This window comes from Carettochelys insculpta, chromosome 6, assembly GCF_033958435.1.
Source record: "Carettochelys insculpta isolate YL-2023 chromosome 6, ASM3395843v1, whole genome shotgun sequence".
In the NCBI taxonomy this organism is placed as follows: Eukaryota; Metazoa; Chordata; order Testudines; family Carettochelyidae; genus Carettochelys; species Carettochelys insculpta.
In genome coordinates this window covers 8492024-8516178 of record NC_134142.1, presented here as the reverse complement: position 1 = coordinate 8516178, position 24155 = coordinate 8492024, and the positions used below count along the sequence as shown (strand labels likewise).

Below are 24155 nucleotides of genomic sequence, written 5' to 3'. Positions count from 1 at the left end.
CACAGACCAGCTGCAAGGTCATTGGAAGTGGGAGGTGGTGGTGCGGGGACGGACCTTCCTTCCCTCCTGCTGAATGGCCTCCCTTCCCTACCCATTTCCTTTGGCCTGGGAAAGAGTGCACTTATGTTAGCCACGTGGAGGAAATGAGGCAGCCATTCACTCTGTGAAGATCTTTGTGAAAACAAAGTTCACTGGCTTCCTTAGGAAGGAGGAGGTTGCACACATGGGGTGGACACATGCTTCCATGGAAGGAGACATAGTTTAAGGGTGAAAAAGAACGGAATCTGGACTGTAGCCAGAGGCATGACCATGGCCTGGGCCAGCTTAAGTGAACTCAGGTGAGTGAAACCAAGCTGGTGTCTCACAGAGAGCTCCCACGCAGCAGCTGGGAATATGGAGTCTCTTCCTAGAAAGGTAGCCCATACGTACCCACTAGTGAGGAGATCTGCCTTCTTCTGGAAAGTAAAAGCAACTGCCTGGGAGGGCGAGGTGAACTTGGGACCCTTAGTTTCCAGATAGCTTGCATTTATGCCAGGATCGCCATCATTTCCTTCTGTGCTGGACTTTCCACTCTAGTCCCATGACATGGCCCAGGAATTTCAGAAAGGGGGAGATGGATTCTACTCTCTTCTCAATCCTTGCTCAGACAGCCAAAAATTTATCCTGAGTTTCCAAAGCCTTAGAGCCAGGTTCTGATCCAAGGCAGATGCTGGGCTAAGGGTTACCTGATACCCTCTCACCCATGGGATGCAGCAGCTGCTGCCTCTCATGCTTGATCTCGCTTATATTTTTGGGGCAGCTGCGGGAGAAACAGGAGGGAAATGAAGATGAACCTTTAGCTTCCCAACAATGGGCCTACAATCATCTTTTTCTATAGAAAGTAGGTACTATGTATTGACAGCCTGCTGTGCCCTGTGTGCTGGTGATTTGCAGGAGGCGTGCCTACATTTGTGTTGTCGCACCTTTACAAATCTGCTGCGCTGGCTAAAATAAAGATTTCAAGCAGCTAACACCCCAAAGTAAATTGTATCAGCATAAACCCTGGGGCAGCATGTCCATAACCGGGGTTGCAGTTGTGTAACTACATCAGTGGAAATTTCCTTCAAGCAGGCAGGGTCTGAGAGAGGACCCTGGGAAAGCTGAGGTTCTGAAAGGCGTCTGTCCCTTTCACATCACCACAAAAGCCACTATTCAAACCAGCAGCTGGGGGAGCTCTGTGGTTTGCTGTGTTAGGTTTGGAAAGCTCCCTGAACCAACATCATATCCTGAACATTTGGTCCCGTCATTAGGAGCAGGAGAGAAACATTCCAAAAAGAACAAAACCAACTGCCAGCACCGACTGCTACTTTAAAAAGCAAACAGACAAGATTCGAAATGAATCCAAAATTTTATTTCATACAAGCACATTGATCACATGGGATGAGCTTGTGCACTACACCACAACTTCAAGTTTCCCTGTTAAAAAATAAAAAAAAAAAAAAAAAAAGAAAAAATGAAAAGCCCACTCACCTTTACACTGACCCTCTCACTGAAAACAGACTGGTTCTTGCACAGGAAGATGCATCTACCTATCTTACCTGGCGGATATGATATAATGTACACGTAGCAACTCACTACTGCCATAAACAAAGTTTGTAGGGGGAAAAAACCCAATCACATGCCAATACTGTGAACATTTTTACTGAGGAGACCTTCAGTATATCAAACTTAAATTTCATGCCATGTTGAATATACAGAATTAATATTTCAATACTGAAAATATACCAGTTTTACTTTATGGGGAAATTTTCTTGATATGTAAAATTTCTACTTTGCTTGTGAAGGCAGATTTGTGCAATATAAAATACTGGGGTGAGATTTTTCTGGTTGCGTCCCCAATTACAAAATATTTTTTTTTAAAAATCATAAGTAGTAACAAAAAATTTGTTTGAGGAATGTTTTGGATTAAACTTCTTTATGTTTATTTCATGCACTTTTTAAAAAAGAATTTAAGTTGTAAAAGGTGTTAGTCATTAAAAAATTATGGCAAAACTTCATGAAAGGATTGGAGTACTCTTCAGGGAGTAGTGAGATTTAGGGCCTTAACTAATTAGGCTACACTTCATTGTCAGTTATAGTAGATCTTATTAAAAAGAACACTTGCAATATATTTACACAGTTTTTTACCAATACAAGTGAAAACAGCTGTAGAGATATTCATTGGTCACATGTTTCTGAAGAAACCTAATCTAGTCAAACATAGTATAAAGGCTGAAATACAGGATCTTGTGTTTGAAAGCTAGGAAGGAAGGTCGTACACCAGTTAGCTATTGGTGGTATAGTATAAATGTTCCAATATGCCAAAAATCACAGAGAGAGAATCCACTGTTACAATAAGTGGGATTCTCTACAAATACCATTCTGCCTGTACACAAGGACGTAAGAGTACAAAAAGTTAGTCAAAAATGGTTTTCCACTTTGTTATGGGCTATAAAGATTTGCTGATAGGTACCTTAAGACTGTTACCCTTTTAAAACACAAAAATTTGAACTCATATCTGATTTGGAGCTTCATATTAATAGGGTTGCCATGGATCTGGAATTATCCCAAAATTATATCTGCTGGGTTTTTTGATCCAAAAATTAAAGTGTCCTAAGGGTTCAGAATAGCACAAAAAGCTAGAGCTGCTTTCATCCTCTCAGCCGGGGCACAGAACCATATGAAAATCTGCTTTCTTAATGCAGTTTGGTTTTGAGGCATATTGATGTCCTTGCAATCGCAGCAGCCAGAACACAATTTTAACAATAGTAGAATCTCCTCAAGGTAGGCCTTGCCTTTTCATGTTTTGAGTCACCTACTGTACCTGATACAGCACAGTAAGAGCATCTTACAGGTCAGTTTCAGATGTCCTTAGCCTTCACCTGAAATACCAGGTTTTCTTTCTTGTGCTTAGATTGATATGTTTGTGTCCTGTGGGTTTGCCTGCTCGCTGGCTCTTGATCTGGGTACGAGCCAATTAAACAAAGATTTGCCAATTTCACACTGCAGGTAAGCAAAGCAGGGGGTTCTCCCTACCAGGACACCATACTGATGGTTTGGCTTTGCCCTGATCAGCAGGGTACATGAGATCAATTAAGGGTGCCACCTCTATCTCTTTCTTAATGCCTCATTATCCCCTGGGAGGCTTTAAAGGAAGTACACCTACAACAGCAGCTCAAAACATTACATTTACAGCTTGAATGAGCTTGCAAGCTTCCACCTTAAGTGGTTAGAGGTATCTTGTGTCAATATGCCACCCTGTAGTTCGTTGCTCTATTTGGAGGTGCATCCTTTTTTTAAGCTCTTATTTGGGTCATGACGGAGGTTGAAGCAGTGAGAAATACATGGCATGTGCTCAGAAAGACCTGGATGATTAGTGACTAGATAATGGGAGTCCATCACATTAACAAAAAATTTCAGTGGTTGATAGATCCACCCTTTGTTCTTCGGTAGGTATTATAATCATGTGCACACTTGCTCTCTGCAGTTACCGCTGTTTGGATACAGGAATGACGACCCTTCCCTTAAAAGCATTTTCTGAATAATCAGTGGCACTGAAAACAGCACACATTCGGTGGCAGAGGGAGTTTTGTAAACATTGGGGTTTAGAGCCAAGAGATTTGGGAAAGATATCCACTGAAGGCAGTATTGTGAAAGCAGAGAAGAATTCAGCAGGGGTGGACGAGCCTGCAGCATGAGGCCCCTTCAGAATCCAGCTGCGCTTGGATCAGCCTCTTAGCACAGGGCAGCAGCTGGCTGGGTCTGTCATGCTGCTTAAGGGAAATGGTTCAGAGAGGACATGCTGCTATGAAAAGTTAATACGGATTGATGGATATTAAAATTGAGACACAGGGTAGAGGCACAAGTGCAGGGAAGGATCAGCAAAAACTTGGTCCAAATAAATGTACATCATTTTTCTTATTAGTTTTTCCCAAGGACCTCCTTGGACCTGGGTGACCCTAAACTCCCAATACAAACTGTTCTGATTTCAGAAATAGGCTTTGGAATAGCCGGCAACCCTAGGAGAGGTATTTCAGGCACATCTAAGGCATTAGAGTAGTTTCTCTTTACTGTCAGAACATCGTCAGTTTTCTCTCTACAGCTTCTTCCACGAGCACGTGGCTTCAAACAATAGAAGTTTCTGAATGGATTGAACACAGGGCTATTTTCATGCACTATTAGTTAAAAGTAGTCACAAAATATGAAGCACCAATCACAACACCCGATTTACTTTTACTTGCAGGACCGAAGCTACCACATACAAGTGTTACAAATTGTGGCAGCAGGCTGCTAGAAAACACACAGACAGACAGGGCTTATACTGCAGATGTGAAGTATCACGGACTAAGCCCTTGCTAAACAGTTTAGTTTGTTATCTTTTGAGAAATCCCATCCATCTCTGGATGCAATGAGCAAAACAAAAAAAAGCACAAGACTGAACATTAATATAATAGCAATCTAGCCCGTAAATGTGATATTTGACAATTCAACTTAAATAAGAGTATTATTTGGAAAAAACTCACTGCTAATCATTCCAATAAAGGTTATGCACAGCCTCAGCCTTTACCTTGATCAGCATAAAAGTGTCCTTTTTAAATAGGAAAAATCAAAACAATGGTATGTGGTTTTTTTGAGAGCAGAAAAGTGATACAAACTGAATCTTTACATATTTTTCTACCTCGGCAACTCTACAGACCTCAGATCTGCCTCACGATGTAGATCATCTTATTCCCCAAAAGGTGACCAGTTTGTTTAAACATGCACATCTCTGGAGCTTCCAGGCCTTATTTTTGTAAATTCTGTGGACTAGAAAGTTGTCCACGTGGCTAAAAATGCTACATCAGTGTTCGGAGCGGCCCTCGTGCATGTCAGCCTCATGGAGGGCTTACAGAATTGCACAGAAGAACTTCTTCTCCCTAAAGGGGTTTTCTGAAGCTGGAACCGGGGTCAGTAGAGGGTCTTCCTTGGCATGGGCTTCGCAGTATGCCATTAAGTCTGCTGCTGCTTTTGACACCTGAAAATAAACCCACACATTGCGTAAGTCTCGAGTGAATTATGTTACCCGGAATGACTGGACTCATACTCCTCCACTTCAGAGCGCACAGAGAAGGGAGGATGTGAGCACCACTGAATTAACGCATCCTTTTTGCTGAATGGAATGTGAAGTTGCCTCAAGTCCCCATGCTCCTTCCCTCTGCTCCACCGGAGTTCCCTCTAATTGTTCCCATCCACAGGTAGAATAAATTTTGTTAGGTGCACTGCAGCATGCGAGGACGTGCACCACTACTAGAAACAGACGCTGCTCACTTTGATCTGCTAGGCGGCACCTGAATCTCTCCTGGGTTGTTGCCCACACACTCAGCTTCCAGGGAACACTGCTCACTACCAATTGATGAGCTTTCTAACAAGGCATTGCAATAATCACAGCACTGTCCTTATTCATTACTTCACATTCATAGAACCCCTTAGGTAAAACTACCCGTAGAAGGTAACTGGCTAAGAAATCGGAAGTACTCCTGAATGATACGCTCCATTTGAAAATGGCACACAGGACAAATTCCCCTTTAAAAACTACATTACTCTTATGTCGAGAACAATCCCTTTTCCAGCTGCTGTAACCACCAGCAAACTTCAACCCACTTGGGACGACACTTTGGCAGGAGGGATGTTAATAGTTAACTGGTTAACCGGTAAGCTGCACCTCTCAAATGATACTTACTGGTTACGGTTAACCAATGGGGAGTGGAGCAGCCCCCTGCCCATGATGGACCTGGAAGCATCACAGGTGGGGAGGCGCGGTCCAGCCTGGCCAGAGTAGCCCTGGTCTGCAGCAGGCTGAAGTGCCCACCCCCATCTCTCCCCGTTCCCCATTTAACCAGTTAACTGGCTTTCACATCCCTCCTAGTCACTTAGGGCATGTCTACATGGCCATGAGACTGGCAGCTGGCCAAAGCCAGGTGACTTTGCCTCACAGGCCTCAGGCTAAGAGGCAGTTTCATTGCAGCGCAGACCTTCTGGCTCAGGCTGCAGCCAAGCTCTGGGACCCTCCCAGGACTGCAGAACCCAGGTTCTAGCCAAACTGGACGTCTACACTGCAGTTAAACAGCCCTGCAGCCTCAGCCTGAGTCAGCTGGCTTGGGCCAGCCGCTGGTGTCTAACTGCAGGGTCGACATCAAAGTGGAGATCTTCACTCCGATTTTCTGCAGTCCTTACTCATGCAACATTTCAGTGTTTGCCTGGCCAAAGACCGGGGGGAGACCTCCAAGCCATTAACAGGAATCGTAACGCGAGCCGAACTTTCACCCTTCCTGGAGAGCCAAGTCCACAATGAGGAGAGCCTCCAGCGTTTCCCTTCCCAGGGTGGAGTGTTCGCATGTACCCTCTATCATGTCCAGTGACGAGAAGGCAGAGACTCTGTTCCAAGTGTAAGCCATTGCAGGGAGGGCAAGGAAGTGGGACTGTCATTCAAATGCTCTGCTTTCCCAATGCAGACCTCAGATGGAGTTGCCCACCCAGGAGAAGGCACAGAATGACTGCTATAAAGGTGATAAGTCCATGGACCACTTTGCATATGAAAAATTGTCGTGGGGGCTTAGAAATGAGCAGGTTAGCCCCTCAGCGCTACATGTACACAGGTTTAGTGTCCCAAACTTTCACCCTTTCCCTGAAGGCTTCCTAATGTAGTCTAAACTTAAGAACAAATTCATGTAACTCTTTACATAAAATTTCCTTGTAGGTGGGTTGTTTCTATGGTTTTTTTTATACTGCAAGACCTCCTGTCTTATCTCCTACATCTTAATGCCACTGATTATCTTCCAGAGTTGGAGCCTAAGGTAGGAATGTAAAATCCTGTTAATTAGGTAAGCAGTTAAACGTTAAAGGGGGAGGAAGTGGGGGCTGCCAAGGGAACAGCCCACCCACCTCCCACCACTAACCAGGGCTGCTCCAGCTGAGCTGGAGTACCTCTTGACTGTGGTGGGTGGGGACTGCTCCAGCCACCACTGGTTAACCGTAACCAGAAAGCCTCACTCATTTAGTGTGAGGCTTAGCAGTTAACCATTAACATCCCTAGTGTAGGGGACCCGCCATGTGATCTGCCTGCCAACTGAATAGGCTGTCTCCTAGAACCCAAAAACCTACTGCAGGCCCATTCTCCGTCCAACCCACCGCTGCTAGCAGCAGACACAGAGTTCTGCACATATAACCAATTCTGAAGCCTAGTTTATTTTTGCGTTTCAGGAGCCTGATGAGGTCAATGAGAGTTCAGCGTGGACCACCGGGGAAGTCTGCCATTGTGAAAATCACTTGATCAAATGGTAACTTGCAGGTCTATTTTATTCTTCAGCTTTAGACTGCAAGTACCTTTCTCTGCTGTTGCATCTTTGATGTGCCATGTCTGCAAATCACAACTTCTACACACTAAAATGTATTTATACATCCATTATGCAAAAGGGGGAGCTAAGTTCTTTTGATGCCAAGATGGTTTTCATTTGCATCTCTTTCAGGCAATCCATCCTTCTAGTTCTTTTTTCCAACCAAGCAGCTTCTATCTTCAGGGAATCTAACAGCTAACACAAATCTCTTTGCAGTTAAGTCAAGAGAAAACCTATGCAGCCTGCAAATCTATTTTTATCTCCACTTAGTTACAGGCACGTTTTGATGTTCCATAACCACCTTTTACCTGATTTGATCTTACCAAAAATTTACACTTTGTGGAAGTCACTCTAGGCAGCAAAAAGCTCACAATAAATGTATGCTACAATATTTATTTACTAATAAAAAAGAGATCTTGGCTCATCATCTTTATATCATGTCCAACCCTTCCAGTGGTGGGGTTGCGGTTGCTATGGTAACAAATATTATTGGAGTCACCGACTATCTACACAGTTATCTATTAAGAACATGAAAGTGCCTCAATGGAGGCAGCAGCGAGGAGATATTATCCAATGCTGAGGTTCAGCTATCGATATTTCATGCTTCAGAATCAGCTACATTTGCCTTTAGCTTAATGCAGTGCTCCAAGACTCTTCTCTCTGGAAGGCTCAGGCTTCTGAAGGCAACGTTCCATGCGAACACGAATACAGAATGCAGTTTAAGCACAGAGATACCCACCATATTTCAAAACCTGCGCATATTTGGGGAGCCAGAGTCGGGGGTGGTGGGGGGAGAAGATTCTTAATATATCCCTGAGAATGAAAACCATGTATGTGTGTGTACTAGAATGGGGCTTTAAGCAGCACAAAAGGATATAGCTGCACAACATCCCTTTTGTGCAGACAGCTGTTCATCGAGTACACACAGATACTGCCCGTGCTCTCACATTCAGTACGGGCACCCAGGCTGGAGCGTTGGCCTTTAGAAATGGAACGTGTCCTTGATCACAACTAGTCACAGAATCATCAACCTGGAAGAGCCTCAATGACCTGCTGAGTCCACCACTCTGTTTACAGCAGGGCCAACCTCAGATACATCATCCCAGCCAGGGCTTTGTCAAGCCGGAAGTTAAAGACCTCTAGGGATGGAGATCCCACCACCTAATGTATTCCAGAGCTTCACCATCCAACCTAGACCTCTCCCACTGCAACTTGACACCATTGCTCCTCATTTGGTCATCACTGAGAAGAGCCTCTCTCCATCCTCTTTGAAACTCCCATTGAGGTAGCTGAAGGCTGCTATCAAACCCCCCAACATTCACTCTTTTCTTCTGTAGACTAAATAAGCCCAAATCCCTCAGCCTCTCCTCATTAGTCATGTGCTCCAGCCCCCTCATCATTTTTGTCACCCTCCGCTGGATTCTCTCCAGTAGTCCACATCCTTTCTGTAATGCTCAGAATTGGACGCAATACTCCAGTTGTGGCCTCAAGTGCCGAATAAAGGGGAACAATCACCTCCCTAGATCTGCTGGCAATGCTCCTACTAATGCACCTCAGTATGCCATTAGCCTTCTTGGCTATAAGGGCACACTGTTGGCTCATATCCAGCTTCTCATACACTGTAGTCCCCAAGTCCTTTTCTGCAGTAATGTTTACGGTAATATTGCACACGTGGTAAGGGCTACAGGAAGGGACAGCCCAATCCATGAGAAGCCCACAGGTGAAGAAAGAACTTGGAAAATATTGGAGTGACTGAGGTGTGATCATGCTCACCTGCTACAACATTACAGTGGTGCCTTATTCCCTGATAGTAACATAGGCACCAGCATTAAAAGACCTATATGCAGCCAACGCAGAGGAAGACCTCCCCGAAAGGATCACTTTTTCCTTTCTGTTGGAAAAAGGAGACTTGAAAGGGTAACTTTGCTTTTTGCTTTGTTGCGTTGCACTAAGCAAATCTGGGCACAGCACTGAGCCCCGTTCCACACGTTAACAATGGTATCTGAAGGACAAAGCGGCTGAAATACATTCAAGGAGATGCTTGACAGCAGTCATTTTCAGACAATACCACCTCCTCGGGAAAGAGCATCTTCCCATGTTCTAAAAGGCCATATAATTAGGACTGGTTTAACAAAGTATTTCCCAAACCAGTTTGCCAGCTGAGTACTGTTCACCAGCAAAGCATCCATCACTGACTAAAAACACTAGGCAACTTTGTTAACCTCACAGGTTTTAAGACAGAGGGACCATCTAAGACAATCTCCTACATAATCAGTGGCCTGTGTTTCACGCTGTGAGATTCCTGTATCTAGCCTGACAGCAATTAGAAAAAATGTTCAGTCTACATGCAAAGACTCAGGGATGGAGGATTTAACGTGACCCATGCAAATCCAGTCTAATGGTTAATTACCCTCTCTGCTAAAATTAACATTTCCAGTGTGATCTTGCTTACTTCAACTGCCAGCTCTTGGATCATGCCTTCGTCTGCTAGATTAAAGAGCTCTCAAATACCTGATCTCTTCTTCCTCTGTAGGTAATTGTAGAACACGATCAAGTCAAGTTAATGTTTTGTTCGATAAGCTAAATACATTGAGTACTTGAGGGACACTCTACAGGGGTAACCTATTTTTATCAAGGTCCAAATTTCCCAGTCAAGGTATTGGGAAAGTCCAGACTTGAGAGAAAGTAATACAAGAGCAACATCATGAAGATAGTAAGTAGTAAATAAAAAGATGTTCAAAAGCATGTGGGGGTTCAGATATGACCCACAGTCCACATATTTACTTCCCCCTTCTCTAGATCTCAAGTCTATCGCATGTGATCTGTAGGAAGTCTGACCACCTGGCCTCAGTAGCCCTATCACCCCTTAAAAAGTCTATGACTGAGTCTTAGCTGCTGAAGATTCACTGTGGAATTACAAAGGACATGCTAATTACCCAGGTGATTTCGACCAAGACTTTACCTTTATTCTGTCAATGTTGGCCTCCATTTTCAGCTGCTCCACCAGCTTCCTGGCTTGTGCTATGCTGGCAGTGTTGTTGCTGGCCATCTGAGTGCTGGTTGCTCTTTTCAGCGGGGCTGTGGAAACAAAGTGAAGTAAGGCAATCCATCAGGGAACTTCCTGTAAGCATTGTACTGCCATGGAATCTAATAAGTGTCTGTGATTAACTGAGATGCAGCCACGTGCATTGTTTAAGGAGGTCCCAATCCATTTTGATAGAGGTAAATATCCTAAGAAGTTGGAAGTGCTGGCCATAGTCACATTTTTAGAAGCAAAGATTCGGAGAAGATTAAGGTTGGAAGAGACCTCAAAAGGTCATCGAGTCCAACCCCCTGCTCCAAGCAATACAGAGTGCTGTTGTCTTCTCTATTGGATAGTGCTGATGCTTTGAGGCAGATCAGCTGTAAAGCCATTGGTGTATGCATGACTGGCTAACACAGCAAGCTTTCTAGACAGCAGGTCATTTAATCTAGGTGGGTAGGAGAAAGTAGCATCCTCATTAAAGGAGAGGAACTGCTCCCATTACCTTCCCAAACAAAATCGCAATGCTATAATTACGTCTGGAATAGGAGCAAGCGTTTCGCCATTATCCAAACAATACAGCACCTACTATGAAAGCCCCTTTTCAGTTTGAACTTCACACAACAGTAAATGGAGGTTTTCAACAAGTTGGAAGTATCTTTCAAAATGCCAGTAGCAGTAACAGTAGCCATTGCAGGTTCATTATACTATACTGACATACCAAGCTCTACTAAAAAATAAAACTATACCTCTGCGTGTTTAAGTTGCTGACTGTAACGTACTGATTCCTAGAGACGGACACAATGCATTGTCCATACAAGCAGCGAGCATTCAGCTGCAAAACAGGATGTTGGCACTTCCTGTTTTTTTAGGGTTTCCTACAAAAGGACAACTACAATCATTCATTACGCTGCCAACTCGACACAATTTCTATAAAGCAGGTTTTTCTAAGATGGCTCTGTCTACAGCACTCAGAAAACCAGTGCTGGTGTCCTTCCAGCATGGGCCACATCTAAGCACGGATTAGTACTTTTTAAGCCCAAATCTGGTCAACTAAGAGATGGGACATAGTTAAAGTACATTGTACTAGCCCAGGCTGAGCAAGAAGACTAACAGACTCTTCAGATTTCTGGAAGTTTAACACACAAAACAAAACCTGTTTGTGTCTAACGGCAAGTGAAAATTCTGGAGAATGGAAAGGTTTAGTTTCAAGGTGTTTTAATAAAATGAAGAGCCTGATTCCAAGCAGAAAAGGAGGTAACGCTATTCTTGTAAAGGGTTTAGCCCAGTGGTGTGTGCGATCGTGTAGGATTAGAGAAAGGCCTGTTCAAATCCCTACTCCTACCCCACCGCCAAGCTAGTGGCTGTTCTGGCTTGTCTATCATAGGCTGAAGATCTTCCATTGTGTAGAAGCAAACAAATGGCCACTGGAGCAGGTAGGGGAACCCAGGCATCCTTCCTGCCTCTGCCACAGCTGGGAGGGATTTTCACTCTCCCTGGCCCAGTGCCCATCCAGATATTGCCTCCTTTCTGCACAGACCCACTCACCAGGAGTTTAGCAGGAGTGCATGCTCTCTTGAACTTCTGGGCTCTCTCCAGAGTAGGAAGCCTCCGACTCCTGCTGAATTTGATCTGTGAGACTTACCACAGGTCGGAAACCCTAAGCGCCCGTGCTTCCCATTAGGGCTGGAACAGTAAGCACCTCTAGCGCCACTGCAGGGGGAAGTCAGGCTGGCTCCCCATGGCCCCAAGGCACAGAGATGCTCCAAGGCCGTGTGTGCCACCCTACCCGATTCTCCCATTGGCTAGGAACCGCAGCCCCAGCCACAAGCCTGCTCCCACACTCCAACTGCTTAGCCCCAGGCTAGAGCACCCTCACCCATCTGGAACCCCTCATTTCTGGTCCTGCCCTGGGAGGGTGGGGAAGCCCTGAGCCTCCACACTCCCCCGCTGGGCTGTGTATGTGGCCCGTGGCTAGTTTTTCTTGTGCGCCAGTGGCCCCAATAGAAAAAGGGTTCCCCATCTCTGCACTCAGGAAACCAACCCAGCACCAGCACTGTATCTTCCGCTGCCCGTATTTGTCTCAAACTGCCATTGTGTCTGGCTCTGAACATTTTACCCTGAGCCAGCCTGTAGGGAAGGGTCCAAGGGTGCTGCTCACACTACAGTGCTCGAGTTAAGTCCTTCAACTCGAGAGCTCATCTTGGGCCTCCTCAGAGAAAACCAGACCCTGATAGGACACCAAATGGTGGCTCCCAGTCGGGCTTACGAGGGCGGGACATGCTGGAGTCACAACAAGGAGCAGGTGGCAAGCAAAGCTGGCTGGTAGGTCAGATGGAGGCCTGACAAGAATGATTAAAGGTCTAGAGAACGTGACCAATGAAGAAAGGCTGAAAGAATTGGGCTTGTTTAGTTTGGAAAAGAGAAGATTGAGGGGGGACATGATAGCGGTTTTCAGGTATCTAAAAGGGTGTCATGAGGCGGAAGGAGAAAACATGTTATTTTTGGTCTCTGAGGATAGAGCAAGAGGCAATGGGCTTAAACTGCAGCAAGGGTGGTTTAGGTTGGACATTAGGAAAAAGTTCCTAACCGTCAGGGTGGTCAAACAGTGGAATAAATTGCCAAGGAGGGTTGTGGAATCTCCATCTCTAGAGATATTTAAGGATAGGTTAGATAGATGTCTATCGGGGTGGTTTACACAGTACTTGGTCCTGCCATTGGGGTTGGGGGCTGGACTCTATGGCCTCTCGAGGTCCCTTCCAGTCCCAGTATTCTATGATTCTATGTTTCACAGGGACCTTGACCTGTGAGAAAGAGCTCTTCACGAAACCTTTCCTTAACACCCAGGCTTCGCCACACTCAGCGTACCCTTTGCACTTACAATTAAGTAACAAAGCGTTGTGGGCCTTCTCTGTGGTTTGCTTCTCTAGTGGAAGGTCGGCCGATCTTCAATAGTCAGCACCTTAAGGGGAAAAAAAACAGGAAATAAATCACTTTTTAGTCTAACACTTTCACATTTTATCAATGACACTGAGTGACTGGAATGGTAACAGTACAGATGAGATAGGGAAATGCAGGAGGTGTCAATGTATCATTCAGGGGCGCAGCTGAGCAAGTTTTAAAACTCGGTTCGGAAAGGCAGAATATACCGGGGATGAGGTTATTCCAAGGCTCTTGGAGAGCTGCTGTGTTCATTTTTATTCTATTCACTCTTCCATACTGCAACCAAGGTTCGACTGGGAGGGCTGACTTTCAGGATATGCTATGTCTAGTCAGGAATAGTAAGGGTGATTGATAGGTGTATTGTCCAATCAAATATGGATTTCAATTCCCTGGTCTAGAAAAAAAGTAACACTACATTTATCTTATTTACAAGGCTTCTGAATTCACTGGGGTGAGAAACGGACTGAGAAATGTTGCAAGAGGAAAAATCCCATTTTGAAATGAAGATCTGTCATTACAAGTACATTCAATGTATATTATGCAGAATGCCTGAAGGTGGCACAGTGTAACATTTTTATTAACCACCAGTTGGGATACCCCGCAAAGCTCCTAACTCCAGCTATTCAAACGGTCGTATCCTGCCAGGACCGCCCATCATGTATTCTATTTTGCATATACAGTGTGATATGCACACACGATACCAAGGCACAGTCATAGATATCCGTGCACGGGTATACAAGGCCATTATAAGATGACATTTCAGGAAGCAAGGTAAAGTTCTGAGACCTAATGTAAGTTGTATAAATTGTCCAAAGGGGGTTACCGTAACCACAATAGCAGTTGATAACTGCACGACTGAATTGCAGACTGCGTTAAATTCTCTTAGATTTCTAGCTGAAAAATTGTTTGTTGGCATTACGCTTTGGGGGAGCCCTTTAGGGCACAGAGCATCCCGTTTCACCGTTCACTGTGCCTCACTAAGCCCTGAAGCAAGCACTTACAGGGGAGAGGAGATCAGAAGAGCCCATCGACGTGAGCACACCCCCCCCACCCTGCCCAGCTGCCTGTAGGAGGTGCCAATATTCTAATTCCTGAAAGCCAACACCCTTGCTAAAGTCCCACCCACACTCCCCCGTCACTTGCTCCCCGCCCCCCCACAAATGCTCATGTCCACTGCCAGGCCCAAAGGGGCAGATCTATTGGTCGGGCAGGTGCATTATGGCGAGGTTGGGTTTTATTTGTTACAGTCGGCAGCAAAACAGCCCAAAAGGGCCATTTAAAACTACAGTTTGCCAAGGTTTTCACGAGTCTTTCCCTCCCCTCCTCCCAGTGTTCATAGCCAGCTCCAGGGAGTTTTGCTCACAAAACTTACAGTAGTATCAGCCTGGCATTGGGACTGCACATCACCACAGTTGCAATGGGGCCCTTAAAGGCCCAATCCCGAAGCCCTCTTACAATCCATAAAGTACAACCACAGCAATGGACCTGTCTGGACACCTCTATAACTGAAACTACACAACCTGGCTCCCCCACCTCCACACAGACACACACGTGTGTGTAACATGCACGCATCCAGCGCCCACTAACACATACCGCATTAGTCTCAGGGCTTGTCTATACTTCCTGGGAGAGCTGCACACTGGCGGTCAATCTTCCCAAGTCCGATTTTGCACGTCTGGTGAAGATACGGCAAAATCGAGCTCACTGGGGTCTGCCTTCACCCCCCCCGGACATCGCCCTAGTGCGGGGAGTAAGGAAGGTCAACAGGAGCCCACAAAGTAAGTTGATTCCGATACATCAATTCTAGCTCCACAAAATGCCATCGCTAGAATTGCGTATCTGAAATTGACTTATTTCCCCAGTAGATCCTTACTCCCAGGGGTAGCCTTGTTTGCTTGTTTTTTGGGAAGCTGCAAACAGTCTTGTAGTAGCACCTTAAAGACTACCTAATACATAAAATTGTTAATGTGCTTTTGTGGGTAAGACCCGCTGATGAAAAGGGTCTTACCCACGAAAGCGCATTACCTCATAAATAAAGTTGTTAGTCTTTAGGTGCTACACACCACATGATTTGTGATTACAATGGTTGTTTGATGCCAACAGACCCCTACTAAGAGCAGTGCTCTAGGGTGGTGGGTGACAGAGAGAGAGAGAGAGAGAGTCTGCAATAAAGAGTTTCGAAGGGAGCCAGACAAAGGTGGGGAGGAATGTAGCATACACTGACTCTCCTGCCTTCAGCAGTCCTCAACCTTCCCTGCTTAAGAACCAATCCATTTCTTTTCCAGCTCCCTTCTTTTTAAAAAAACTTCTGATAGAACAAACCCATATTTTGGGTCATCAGTTTTGTCCCCTTTGCTGGTGGGTGCATAAAAAAATGACATCAAAGAGCTCAGCTGCAAATGTGATTTTCTCTCTCTCTCTCTCTCTCTCTCTCTCCCACCCCCTCCTCTCACACACACAGCAATGCACACTCTGCCCTGCACGAGGACATGCAGTCTCTTACACACCTACAATGGGAGCGTGCACACATTTGCCTGCAGAGACACTTCTTCACACCCTTTTTCCAGGGGCTGCCCAAATCCCCTGCTGGTAGGTGGGCGGGATGGTGAGGGAAAGAGGCCAATGACTTGAGCAGGAAGGGGCTGAGCGAAGGAGAGAGGCGGGACCATGGGGTGGATGAGGGTGCAGGGGAGGCTGAAGGTGACAGGTGCACGAGGTTGTGGGGAGCACAGGGCTGAGTAGGGAGCGCAGGAGTCTTTGGAGGTGAATGGAGGACGGGAGGGGGACCCGGGGACGGCGACTCTAGGAGGTGGAGGGAAAGGAGCAGGGTGGAGCTGTCAGGGCACAAGGCTGGGCTAGGCAGGTGTGTGGGGCAGGATGGGCAGGGCTGGGATTAGCATGGCCAGGTGCCTGGGCTTGCAGTAGAACACCTGCTCAAAGAGGACGACTGGAGGCTTGCTGCTGTATGGCCGGTCCACGGCACCCCAGCAGGGCTGCCGGGCTCCCTGCTAGCTGCTGTGCAGCCTGAGGGGAAAGAGCTGAGCCGGCGCACCTGGCTCCGAGCCTTCGGGGATGCTGAAAGCACAGGGATGGGGGAATCGGTGTGGCATCCCATCACCTGCCCGCAGGGGCAGCTACTATTGGCTGCATCAGGGCAGGGGATGAACTGCTCCTGGGAAGCACAGTGAGCAGGGGCAGCCGGTGAGCCCGACGCTTGGAGATGACTGCTCCCCCCAGAGCCGCTCAGTGGGGGACAAAAGGAGAGGGGCTGGGGCAGGCAAGGGCCATGGGCAGGGGGGCAGAGTCATAGGGGTGGCAGGTCACGCCTGGCTGGTTTTGGGGAGGCACAGGCTCCCCGACCCAGCCCTCTATATAATTTGTGCCCCATGCGGCCCTCCGACTAAACATATTTGCCCACCCCAACTAGCATCCCTCGAAGCTCAGGTGGGGGCCAACAAGGGGGTCACATGGTGCACGCCTCTCCCACTGCTGCCTGGCCCTCTTCTCGTGTGGCAGGGCATGTGAGTACCTCTGTCTCCAAGGGCTGGGCGGGGAGGGATGCAGTAGTGAGAGGGATGCAGTGAGGAGGGACAGGGTGGGAGGGGAAGATGGAGAGAACCCTTCTGAGCACTCAAGTGGTGCTACTTCAGGGTGGGCAAGCTTTTTGGCCCGAGGTCTCCTTGGGCACAGATATTGCACAAAAGGCCAGCTCAGGAAGGGTGTTTCTGTCTGTGTGTGTGGGCGGGGGGGATGTCCTTCCCCAAACAGCCAGGCATGGCCTGATGTCTATCCCTTCATGCCCCAGGACCTGCATCCCCTACCCAAGCCCTGCCCCGTACCTCCCTTGCTCCCCACCTCTTGACGACATCATCCACAGCATCGGGGCTGGCAGCGGGCGACTGTGGCTGCAAGCGAGGGGCCAAAGGAGAGGGGCTGGGGCGGGCGGCTCCAAACGTCCAGCACGCTGGCAGCCCCTGCGCTTCCTAGGAGTGGTTCCCCTGCAGCCCTGACCCAGCCAATAGGAGCTGCACTTGCAGTCCTAAGCAATCACCAAAGCTATAGGGCCAAAGAGCCCCACTGGATCCCCACAGGTTACACAGCTGCTGGAGAGCTGGGATTGCCACAGAAAAAGGTTTTTAGCTCTGTTACGTGAAGGAGCTCCGAGCTCAGTGACCAAGCAGGACTCGGCAGTAGGAGGAGAGCGGGGAGGAACCTCAAGGCCTTTCGGACACTCCGTGCGGGAATGCCACTTCCCATTTGATGGTGTATAAAAGGGCCTTGCTGGTGAGCTCATCTCCACCTTCATCATTGCATGCTGAGCCTTCAGTTTAAACACACAGGCAGACTCCAGCTGGCTCCATGGTGCATGGTGCTGGCTCAACCGCTCGGAGAGAGGATGCAAGGAATCCCTGGAGATGATGGCCAACCAGATGGGGAGGTGGAGAAGGATAATGGGTCATGGAGATACCCAGAACTACAACCCATGTAAGGGACTGCGATATCCCTGGGAAAAAGAGGGATTAAGGTCAACATGAGACTACACGTCTCATTTCGATTTTTCTGGACGAAAATTCCAGACGTCAAGTTTGTCCCACGAAAAACTCCTGTTTCAAGAAACCCCCATTTCCCAATGGGAAAATGTTCAGTTGGAGTTTTTTCTGCTAGTCCCAATTGTAAGTTGCAGGGTTGGGGCCTCAGATAGAACTTTAACACGTGCATTTACCTTAAGGGAGTCATAGTTGATATTTCCAGATGGAAAACATTCTCCAAGAACAGAATGAATGTATAACTGGAGACCCTTACCCGTGGCATGTCAGCCGAAGTGTATGAATGGAGACGAAATTAAAAACATGTCATGTGTTTGACACATACGTCTGCCCAGAGGCTGTAAATCAGAGTCGGGGGGAAGTGAGGGAGAATTGCAAGTCAGTTACCTGAAAGAGCTCCCTGCTGCAGCGAGCGAAAATGTGATCAGACTTTAAAGCAAACCGAAAAAAACCTACTATCTACATTCACAGGCTCTCCCCAGGCTAGCAGTGACCCTCTTCCTGCATAAGGAAAACTGACACTTTGCAGAAAGTGATGCTTCCATTCACTTTTCTTCTTATCAAGTATAAGTGTGGGACAGCAAGGTTTTAAAATGCAAAATCCCTGTGTGACACAGGCTGTTGCTTCCACGCCAATCCATTTCTTCAGTTCTTAGACCAAGATTTACAGTTTGAAACACCACCACCCTTGGCCACAGAAGATTCTGAAGCTAGCTGAAATGAAGTTACTTTTACTTTCAGGGAGGAACTGAGGTCTATAGCACATGATGGCTGTGTAGCTGGGGCTCCTTGTGTTGGCAAGATGCTGCCCAAAGCATACTCTACGGCTCTATGATCTGTGGAGTGGATGCAGACCAAGTAAGGAAGTGTGTTACCTTTTACTTGTAATGTTGTCATTTGGCCATTAACTGGAGATTAGGACAGAATGCAGTCCCTGGTAAGCAGTGGAGACACAGCTGGAGCTCAAGCTCTGTGGAAGCCAGTGTGTGCACGTGTGATGTGTAGGTTGCAGTTGCTTTGCTCAGTAAATACATCCTGTTGCAGATGGACTATGGTCACATATCTTGCCAAGCTGATGCTGGAGCAGTGCAGCAGCTAAGGAAGATTCTGCCCCTCCAAACCTGAGCACCAACTACTTCCCAGTGTGGGCCTCTGCCAAACACATCACATCACATTTACTACAGTTAAGCGTCTGGAATTTTGCCTTCAGTAATTCATCTTCACAGCAGATTTCTGAGATGACAAGTTTTTAAGTGTTAATTGTATACCACCCACCATATTTCGACACCCAGCTTTTCAGCCACAATTTGAAATGTACACTTCATTTCATACTTCAGTATCTTGACTGCTATTTTGACAATACTAACTACATTTTTGCAAAGCTTTTAATTTTCATCAGTTCAGTTTTACGTTGGAAGTTTCCTAAATGCAGGTTCGTACATTATTTTTAAACCAACCCCTTAACCACCCAACCACGCATGAGTGTACACTTCCAGGAAACAGTGGCCCCTCTTCAGTCAAATTCAGATACATAAGAGTACTCGATGAAATTAAAAGGCAAAGTGCATCTGAAGAAAAGAAATTTTACACAGTGTACAATTACCTTGTAGAGCTCATTATTGCTAGATATTGAGAGCAAGAGATTAGTCGATTAAAAATGGTAGACATTTATGTAGATAACCAGTGCATATACAGTCACATTACATGCATGAAAAACCCATGGGCTATAAGCCCACAGATTCCAAATAATATGACAACCACTTATGAGTGTTTGGAAGAAACTTGACCTACTATCCAGGCTATTGCATAATTATTCACGTCTAAGATATCTGGTGCTGGCTATTTCAGAGACAAGATGTTGAACTATCTAGTCCATTGGGTCAAACCCAGACGTATGTCAGCTTCCAGCAGGAAGAAGACCAGCAAGTAGATTTGTGCAGATTGTTAGCAGAGAGTGTGACACCCATCTGTGTTACTGGGACCTATCCCTAGGACATCTCTGCTTGTTCTTCAACAACAAAACCTGATCTCTAGTACAATTCTCAGAGCACAAATGCAATAATTATGCAGAACAGCATTTGGTTAACTGGGACCAATTTAAATCAGAGACAAAGGGAAGTTGAGAGAAAATCCAAGACCAATTGGCTACCTGAACCTTAATAAAGAATATGAAGAAGCAACTTAACTGTACAGAAGTTCCTGAATCACAACGTAGAATGCACATTTTATATCAAATATACAAACAAAACTAGATTGTTAAATGATTGTTATTACTGTAGTTTAAAGAAAGAAATTTTCTTCTTTGCAGGGAAAAGAAAGCCGTTTAGTGAAATTCACCATGGAACGCTGCCAGACCTTTGTACCTGCAGCTTAATGATGTGCACATGTTTTGGATAATGGGGTTCTTTGCCTTGGAGAGTGCAGGTTAATGAGTGAGGATACTGTTTAGTTTCATGATAATGATGTTTATAAAAGTATAGCATATAGGTACTACCTCCCTGTGGTATTACACTTTAATTACAACTGTGTATTTCTTTGGATTGTTTTGTCCCTTATCCTACTATGTACAGGGGGATTGTGGATTATTTATGGCACTTCGTAATGGGCTGGATTAATCTGACAAGCACAACACAAAAACACTCAGACACTTCCCCAGGCCCTAAAACTTTCCAGCCAGGTTAGCCTGACCAGTGCCCACATGCAGAAGAACTAACCGACTCATCCGCAGGTTCCAATTTTTCAAAAACGAATAAGAGTGCTTTGTACACTTGAGCAACTTTTGTCTGTGCTTTTTGGCTCCAGAACTATAGTCGGGCCACTTGGGTTCAGAAGAAAAACACTTTCATTTGCACAGAAACATGAAGATTTTTTTTTCCCCCTGAGCTATGGTAGCTGGAAATGCTAGACCAGGATTCCCGGACCTGAAGTCCAACTTTCGGAACTTATTTCATGCCATACTTTGGTTAGAAAACCCAGAATACACTAACGTTTTCAGGTTGCTCCTTATCCTAGAGTAACACTAGGGTTGCCTCTAACTGTTTCCATCCATGGGTGGAATACATTTTGTTACGTGCACCACCAAAGAAACACATTGTTGGCCGTGGGCACTCCACTGATCGGCCAGGGGGCACATGAATCTCTGCTGGGTGGCCTCACAAGTGCTCCGCTTACTGGGAAGACTGGGTGACACCATTATTTGGCCATTTATACTTGTTGCCTTCAAATTTAAAAGTTATACTAACACTTTGTCATCGTCCTGGACAGCTCCGAGCCTGCAAACGAGCCATGTGGGGCCCTACAAAACTCAGAGGCCTCTGCTCAGGTCTACCTGCAGGGATTGTGACCCAGTGTCCCATTTCAGGAAGGTATTTAAAACCCATGACTTCGGTAGCACTACTCACATGTGTAGAATTCCATCTGCATTGAAAATTGGATTCAGCAAGTTCTGAGAACCTGGATAGCATTTTACTTAGGAGAATTAGAGCAGCCCTCAAAATAGACATTAAATACACAATTTACTCTGTTTAGCCAGCTTTGCTCTTCAAGTGTTCAACAGCTCTAGTTCTTGGCTGCTTGGAAGGGCCCCCTTTCTCACAAGACACGTGCACTCAATCCATCATTTTAGGACTATGGCCGCAAACCTATGTTTTCCACAGTTACTGTGAATTCTGTTGGTTTCTGTCCTGTTTTGCTGTGCATCGACAGCCAGTGTGTTCACACCAGTGAGCAATGGCTGTAGCTTAATGGGTCTTTTCTTAAATGTTAATCAATGCTATGTTACATCATGTACACGCCACTTCTTCCCCGTCCCATGGCGGTCACTTAACTTGCGCTAAATTTGGAAAATGCCTTTTTCTAGAGAGAGGCCCCCGATGGCACCAACTAATGGGCACATACTGCTGATGCAGGATTGAAAGTCTAATTTCATTTGGATCCCAAACCACCGGAGACTTTTTAAAATCAGCGGTAGATTAATTTACAAAGTTGCCTGCTACTCCCTGTCCAATACAAGTCTGTAGGGTGTTCAGATTCACTGAGCGACACTAATAAGAACGGCACCTTCCTCACCACTTCTCCTTTAGAAGAACACAGGAATGGCAAGGGGAAGTATAAATGGGTCATGAAGTCAATGGTGCTATGCAGATTAACATCAGCCGAGCATACGGCCAACGTGAGTCCATCAAGGTTGCAGTCTGGTTTCACCAACTCCCCCCTCACTGAAATTGTTGTATGAAAGAAAAAAACAAAAAAAAAAAAACACCACACCTGTGCCCCAGTCTCTGCGCCTTCCCACCACTAAAATGGAGACAGAAAACCACTCTGGAGGCTAAATACATTGTGGGATTGTGAGCTACCTTAGCCACTTCAACAGCTGTCCCACAATAGCCACGTTCCACAGAAATAATGTGCGGTTAACGAAGAGATTTCCCAGAAACTGTCCCCAAGCCCTGTGGGACCAGGTGTGGCCAGGAAACGCAAATAACTCAAAAGCAAAAAGGAAAAATTGTAGACCTTAAGATCTTCCATGATACCAGGAGAGCCACTGCCCAAACCCCAGCCCCTGCCCACTGGAGGTGAGAGACACAAAGATACCATGGAGAGCACACAGACTACTTTTACGGGGAGTGTAGAAACCATGGTGATGAGTCTAGAGTTAGAACACAGCCAGACAGCTCTGATAGAAAGCTATAAATAAGTAACTATTTTTTCCCCCACCTACACAGTTTCTCCCCACCATTCTCTCCCTCAGCTGCGGGAATCCCTCATGCTAAGATGAGTTTGACAGCTGGTTGTGGATTTTATTTTTTCTCTAAGTAATGTCATTGCTTCTGAAAAGGGCTCCTGCTAAAATAAGCAGCTTTCAGTTTGAAAACTATTTTTATTAACTCCCCTCCAAAAAACATCTATGTTTACCACAGGGGAAAAAAGAACAAGGGGCCAAATCTCCAGCAGAAGTCATTCAGAGCAATGCTATTGACTTCAACACGGCCGAGAAACCAGCCCAAGCTATGACAGATTATTTTGATGTCCAAGTTACACTTCATTCTTTTCCTAACAAAGGAAACTAAAAGGAAACAAATTAAAATTGTGCCGAGGAGGGTTTCCTTCGCTGGAACAAAGGGCTTTGACTCCTAAATCGGGGTTAGTGTTAACAGATTCCAGTTCAGGGCAGTTTCTTTTTAATGAACGTGTGTGTGTTATTTATGAGGCAGTGTCATTTTGAAAAAGCAGCTCACAAATCGGAGAAGAGCCTCGAACAGTGTGACCATGAGAGAGTTTCCACAGAAGCGAGTTCGTTATCAGGCCAGCATCTGGTCTCTTCTGACAGCAGGAAGCAGGGAGAGGGCCTGTAGACGATCCGATAGACTAAATTCAGCTGCTTCCAGAAGAAGTCTGTTTGGTAACATGTAGGTCTTCAAAAACAATATGGGTTTGATGCAGAGCCTTGCTCTGGGCAACTCTCCCACTTGGGCCGGAGTTTATGGCATGCAGGCGGAAGGTTTAAAAGCAAATCCACAGGTTTAGACTTGCTTGGGGATAGGCATTCTGGTGATGGGACATTCTGGCCTTTGTAAATAAGGGCTTGCAGCTATTTCAGAGCAATTTGGGATTAGACAGCTTGGTAAGCACTCTCAGATTCTCATTGAATGTCACTAGAAAGGCCAGCTACCAAAGGGAGTCCAGTTGGATTGCTTTTGAAGGGCTCAATGGGTATTTGGGAATTCACACGATGGTGAGGTTTAACTAAGAATAATTAATACATCTTTGGCATTTGGACACATGCAGTTCATTGTTCAAAGAAATTTGCTTGTCAGAGTTGGGACGTGCATCACTCAAGGAAGAAAAATGATAATTTACTGGTTTGGGGGAGAGAAACTCAGGGCATGTCTTCACTACTCACTGGATCAACAGGCGGGGATCAATCCAGCAGGAGTCAATTTATCGCATCTAGTATAAACGTGACAAATTGACCACCATGTGCTCTCCCAACAACTTGGGCATTCCCCCAGATGAGACGAGTAAGGGAGTATTATACTTACTGTGGGTTCGACACATCACAAATCAATCAATCTGCCAGAGTTCGATTTTGCCATCTCAGTGAAGACATGGCAAAAATCACTCTCTCTGGGCTTGGTCATTGACCCTGGTACTGTGTACTGCCACGTGGAGTAAGGAACATCAGCGCAAGCCCAAAGAGCCCTGATCTACATCAGGAAACAAAACTGATCCTGATATGTCGATTCTAGCTAC

The 24155-nt window shown here is 46.0% G+C and overlaps 1 protein-coding gene across 3 annotated transcripts in view; it reads right to left on the bottom strand.

Moving 5' to 3' along the window:
* Positions 1–1107: 1107 nt before the first annotated feature.
* Positions 1108–24155, bottom strand: part of GNG2 (G protein subunit gamma 2) — an 83974-nt gene continuing 60926 nt past the window's right edge. For 2 of the 3 annotated variants that reach the window (XM_074996212.1, XM_074996213.1), the window contains 3 exons: positions 13295–13375; positions 10354–10469; positions 1110–5032 (listed from right to left, as the gene is read on the bottom strand). In XM_074996212.1, the coding sequence (XP_074852313.1) occupies positions 4904–5032; positions 10354–10440 (216 nt within the window). In that variant the 5' untranslated portion in view covers positions 10441–10469; positions 13295–13375 and the 3' untranslated portion in view covers positions 1110–4903. Of the gene's footprint in view, positions 5033–10353; positions 10470–13294; positions 13376–24155 lie in introns of those variants that run through there. The other variant, XM_074996214.1, reaches the window with a different exon arrangement.